Source organism: Labrus mixtus, chromosome 22, assembly GCF_963584025.1.
Source record: "Labrus mixtus chromosome 22, fLabMix1.1, whole genome shotgun sequence".
Classification (NCBI taxonomy): domain Eukaryota; kingdom Metazoa; phylum Chordata; class Actinopteri; order Labriformes; family Labridae; genus Labrus; species Labrus mixtus.
The window spans coordinates 21,498,382-21,503,381 of NC_083633.1; the positions used below are offsets into that span (position 1 = coordinate 21,498,382).

Consider the following 5,000-nt stretch of genomic DNA (forward strand, 5'->3'; position numbering starts at 1 on the left):
GCGTCCTGCAGCCCACGAGCTAGAGAAGAGGAGGAGCCACGGTCAGGACCGACCAATGAGCAGCTGACGGGAGAGTCGTCTGATCTGCTCGTGGTCATAAATGAAAGAGTTGAAAACGTTTAAACTAAAGAGATCTCAGAGACTCTGAGGACTATGGAAGCGATTAGTGATCAGAATTCAAATGATAAAGCTCATTTGAAAATTCAAATGCATTAACAGAAATGCTTTTTCATTTTCAGAATATGGGTGTATTATTTGACTCAAAAATAAAATGATGATTAATTTATCTAATTTGAATTTTAGTTTTCAACTTTAAAAATGCACATTCTTTGACTAAATTAAAATGAAGAAGAAAATGACATTTGCTTTTTCATTTTCAAAAAATGCCCCGCTAAATCTGTATCATAATTCAAATGAAAAAGCTCATTTTAAAATGAAACTACAGGAACACGTTTTAATTTTTAGATTATAGGTGCTTTATTTGATCTATATTTAAAATGAATATTCAGTTATCCAGTTTGCATTATACTTTTACTCTCTATGTCTGCATATTGTGTGACATCATTCAAATGAAAACTAAAAGGTCTTTGGCTTTTCCTTTTCAAACTTGCCGTGCTAAAAAGTGATCATAATTCAAACCAACTCGAAAACGAAATGGCAAAGTGGACGGCGCAGGAAAGTGACGTCAGACTCCAGCTCCCAGGTGAACGTAATGTTTACAGTCTATGAGGCGAGCGGGCAGAACGCGCAGCACGATGGGTGGCGGGGTGAATCTTTAATGCTGGTACAAGCTCCAAACTAGTTGTTGCCCTGATTTTGATTCAGTTTTGGCGTTGTAGTTGATTATTCTTTTAATAACTACAAAACAACCTCTGAAAGGGAGAGAGAGCTCATACAGTCGGTCGAGAGGGAGAGTGTGAGCCATTACGCACAGAGGATGAGAGACACTTTGTGCACAGAGCTGGAGAGATTATTACAAACAGAAAATTCAATCGATAATCTTTTTCTTTTTCTTTTAATGTAACTAAGTTAAGCAGAGAAGAGAGTGATCTATAATCTATCAATAAACCGGTCTTAGGACAAGTCTGTGTGAATTTCACGGCGTGCAGATGCTGAGTGACTCTCACGGTCAGAGATAGTGGGCATGGTGTCACGCGTGAGACTTGGCAGCTCTGGTTATAAAGCTGCTGCGTCGTCTCGCTGAAAGTTCAGTGTGCGCTGAAAAAAACACTCCGATCGCCACCTGTATCACAGTGTGAACTAAAGTCTGCCCTAGTGTTAAAGATTCAACCCGCCACCCATCGTGCTGCGCGTTCTGCCCTCTCGCCTCATAGACTGTAAACATTACGTTCACCTGGGAGCTGGAGTCTGACGTCACTTTCCTGCGCCGTCCACTTTGCCATTTCCTTTTCGAGTTGGTTTGAATTATGATCACTTTTTAGCACGGCAAGTTTGAAAAGGAAAAGCCAAAGACCTTTTAGTTTTCATTTGAATGATGTCACACAATATGCAGACATAGAGAGTAAAAGTATAATGCAAACTGGATGACTGAATATTCATTTTAAATATAGGTCAAATAATGCACCTATATTCTGAAAATTAAAACGTGTTTCTGTTACTGTATTTTCATTTTAAAATTAACTTTATCATTTGAATTCTGATCACTAATCGCTTCCATAGAGGACGGCTAACCGCTACCGTCTATTTTTAGCCTCGCCACTAACGTCGCTATAAATAGACCAAAACCCCCCAAACAGGAACCAGGACGCTCGCCGGACTCTCGCAGGAAATCGAGCGTGTCCAAAACTCAAAGTCTGTTATAGAAACGTTTTCATCTGAAGAGCTCGACATTCAGGATTCAGTTTCTCTGACATGAAGACAAAAAGTCTCAAAGTGATGACGCTCTAAAAAACACCAGAAGAAGAAACCTGAATGTGAAGCACACAAACATGGAGAGGGTCAAGACCACAGAAACCGAGACCAAGACCTCTAGAGACCAGAGAGCTCAGAGACCAGACCAAGACCAAGACCAAGACCTCTAGAGACCAGAGAGCTCAGAGACCAAGACCGAGACCAAGACCAAGACCTCTAGAGACCAGAGAGCTCAGAGACCAGACCAAGACCAAGACCAAGACCTCTAGAGACCAGAGAGCTCAGAGACCAGACCAAGACCTCTAGAGACCAGAGACCTCAGAGACCAGACCAAGACCAAGACCTCTAGAGACCAGAGACCTCAGAGACCAGACCAAGACCAAGACCTCTAGAGACCAGAGACCAGACCAAGACCAAGACCAAGACCTCTAGAGACCAGAGAGCTCAGAGACCAGACCAAGACCAAAGCAGGGCGTGTCCCTCACTCAGACCGTCACACCGGGAAGGTTGTGGTCGTAACCGTGGGATAAAATTCTAAAAATCAAATGAACTGAAGTTATTTGTAGTTTTCTGATCTCAGAGATGATGTCAGTGGTGGTCTTTACCGGTCTTGATTTAAAACCCAGAGTCTGCCCAGTCTGAGACCGAGACCTTCAGAAAGTGTTCTGCAGACCGGTCTTGATGATGTGTGTGTGTGTGTGTGTGTGTGTGTTTACTCACAGCTGATGGTGATCCCCAGCTCCACTCCTGGCTTCTTTGGGAGCTTCACGTGAAACGTTCCTGAACTCGGGATGACGGACTCTGAGAGAGAGAGACACACAGAGACGATCAGAGACACACAGAGACGATCAGAGACACACAGAGACGATCAGAGACGATCAGAGACACACAGAGACGATCAGAGACACACAGAGACGATCAGAGACACACAGAGACGATCAGAGACACACAGAGACGATCAGAGACACACAGAGACGATCAGAGACACACAGAGACGATCAGAGACACACAGAGACGATCAGAGACGATCAGAGACACACAGAGACGATCAGAGACACACAGAGACGCACAGAGACGATCAGAGACACACAGAGACGATCAGAGACGATCAGAGACGCACAGAGACGATCAGAGACACACAGAGACGCACAGAGACGATCAGAGACGATCAGAGACGCACAGAGACGATCAGAGACGCACAGAGACGATCAGAGACGATCAGAGACGCACAGAGACGATCAGAGACGATCAGAGACGATCAGAGACACACAGAGACGATCAGAGACGATCAGAGACACACAGAGACGATCAGAGACACACAGAGACGATCAGAGACGATCAGAGACGCACAGAGACGATCAGAGACGATCAGAGACGATCAGAGACACACAGAGACGATCAGAGACGATCAGAGACACACAGAGACGATCAGAGACACACAGAGACGCACAGAGACGATCAGAGACACACAGAGACGCACAGAGACGATCAGAGACACACAGAGACGATCAGAGACACACAGAGACGATCAGAGACACACAGAGACGATCAGAGACGCACAGAGACGATCAGAGACACACAGAGACGATCAGAGACACACAGAGACGCACAGAGACGATCAGAGACACACAGAGACGATCAGAGACGATCAGAGACACACAGAGACGATCAGAGACACACAGAGACGCACAGAGACGATCAGAGACGATCAGAGACGATCAGAGACGATCAGAGACACACAGAGACGATCAGAGACACACAGAGACGCACAGAGACGATCAGAGACGATCAGAGACGCACAGAGACGATCAGAGACGATCAGAGACGCACAGAGACGATCAGAGACGATCAGAGACGCACAGAGACGATCAGAGACACACAGAGACGATCAGAGACGATCAGAGACGCACAGAGACGATCAGAGACGATCAGAGACGATCAGAGACGCACAGAGACGCACAGAGACGATCAGAGACGATCAGAGACGCACAGACACGATCAGAGACGATCAGAGACGATCAGAGACGATCAGCAGCAGATTTATTTATTCAGGTTTTCAAAATCCTCTTCTCCATGTTCCTCTAACTCTAACATGTGTCTCTAGTCTGTCTACAAACCCCCCAATGATGAGAAAAGTCCATCCTCTCCGTCTTCTGCCTGCTCCACTTTTCAGAAAATGTGTGCTCAAACAGGCCGTTTGGAGATTTTCCCTTCATGACATCACAAAGGGCAGTAGCCCCTCCCCCAGGTGGGTGACACTCCCACAGCTAGGTGTTTGTTCTGCCCTCTGAGTCTGCCTTCTCACCATAAACAATAGGACATGGAGCGAGAAAGACCGAGTACACCCAAGTCCTTCCAGAGAGGGGGCGTGGTCAGACACAGCTCATTTACATATTTAAAGGTACAGACACAGAAACAGCCTGTTCTGAGCAGGGCTGGATTGTTTTGCTTGTTTTAGTTAATTTCCCTCGTACTCTTCGTCCTCTTACTTTTGGTCGTACAGATGTTTACATCCTTCTGTTTGTTGTTCCGTCGTTGATCTCTCAAACACAAACTCTCAGAGAGTCATGAATGAAATGTTTGATCCAGCTCTGACGTGGGAGGTTTTTTTTAAATCCCAGACGGTGTTTGTTAAACTGACAAAGAGTCTGACGAGTTACAGCGAGATGGACGTCAATCAGTGACACACCACAACACAGACGCCAGACAGCTGCTGTGTGTGTGTGTGTGTGTGTGTGTGTGTGTGTGTCTGCTGTTAGTCAATGAAAACAAGAGACAAGAAGGAAACGCGTCTAACACACCAGATTTTAACTAGATTTGAGAAATGTTTCAGTCAGATCTATAATTTAAAACCTCCTGAGCTAAAAATAAAGAAGACAGATTATCACCTTAAATTTTAAAGATCTAATTTGAGGATCTGCAAGAACCCTGTGTGTGTGTATGTGTGTGTGTGTGTGTGTGTGTGTATGTATGTGTGTGTGTGTATGTGTGTGTGTGTGTATGTATGTGTGTGTGTGTATGTGTGTGTGTGTGTCTGTGTGTGTGTGTGTGTATGTATGTGTGTGTGTGTATGTGTGTGTGTGTGTATGTATGTGTGTGTGTGTATGTGTGTGTGTATGTGTGTGTGT

General features: G+C 45.1%; 2 protein-coding genes across 9 annotated transcripts in view; both read right to left on the reverse strand.

Moving 5' to 3' along the window:
* The window catches only part of lsm8 (LSM8 homolog, U6 small nuclear RNA associated), a 121,587-nt gene that overhangs the window by 35,440 nt on the left and 81,147 nt on the right, over positions 1–5,000 (reverse strand). The gene's annotated exons all lie outside the window — the stretch shown is intronic.
* The window catches only part of grip1 (glutamate receptor interacting protein 1), an 84,179-nt gene that overhangs the window by 19,014 nt on the left and 60,165 nt on the right, over positions 1–5,000 (reverse strand). For all 8 annotated transcript variants that reach the window (XM_061030384.1, XM_061030386.1, XM_061030379.1 and 5 more), the window contains one exon: positions 2,593–2,673. In XM_061030384.1, the coding sequence (XP_060886367.1) occupies positions 2,593–2,673 (81 nt within the window). The remainder of the gene's footprint in view (positions 1–2,592; positions 2,674–5,000) is intronic.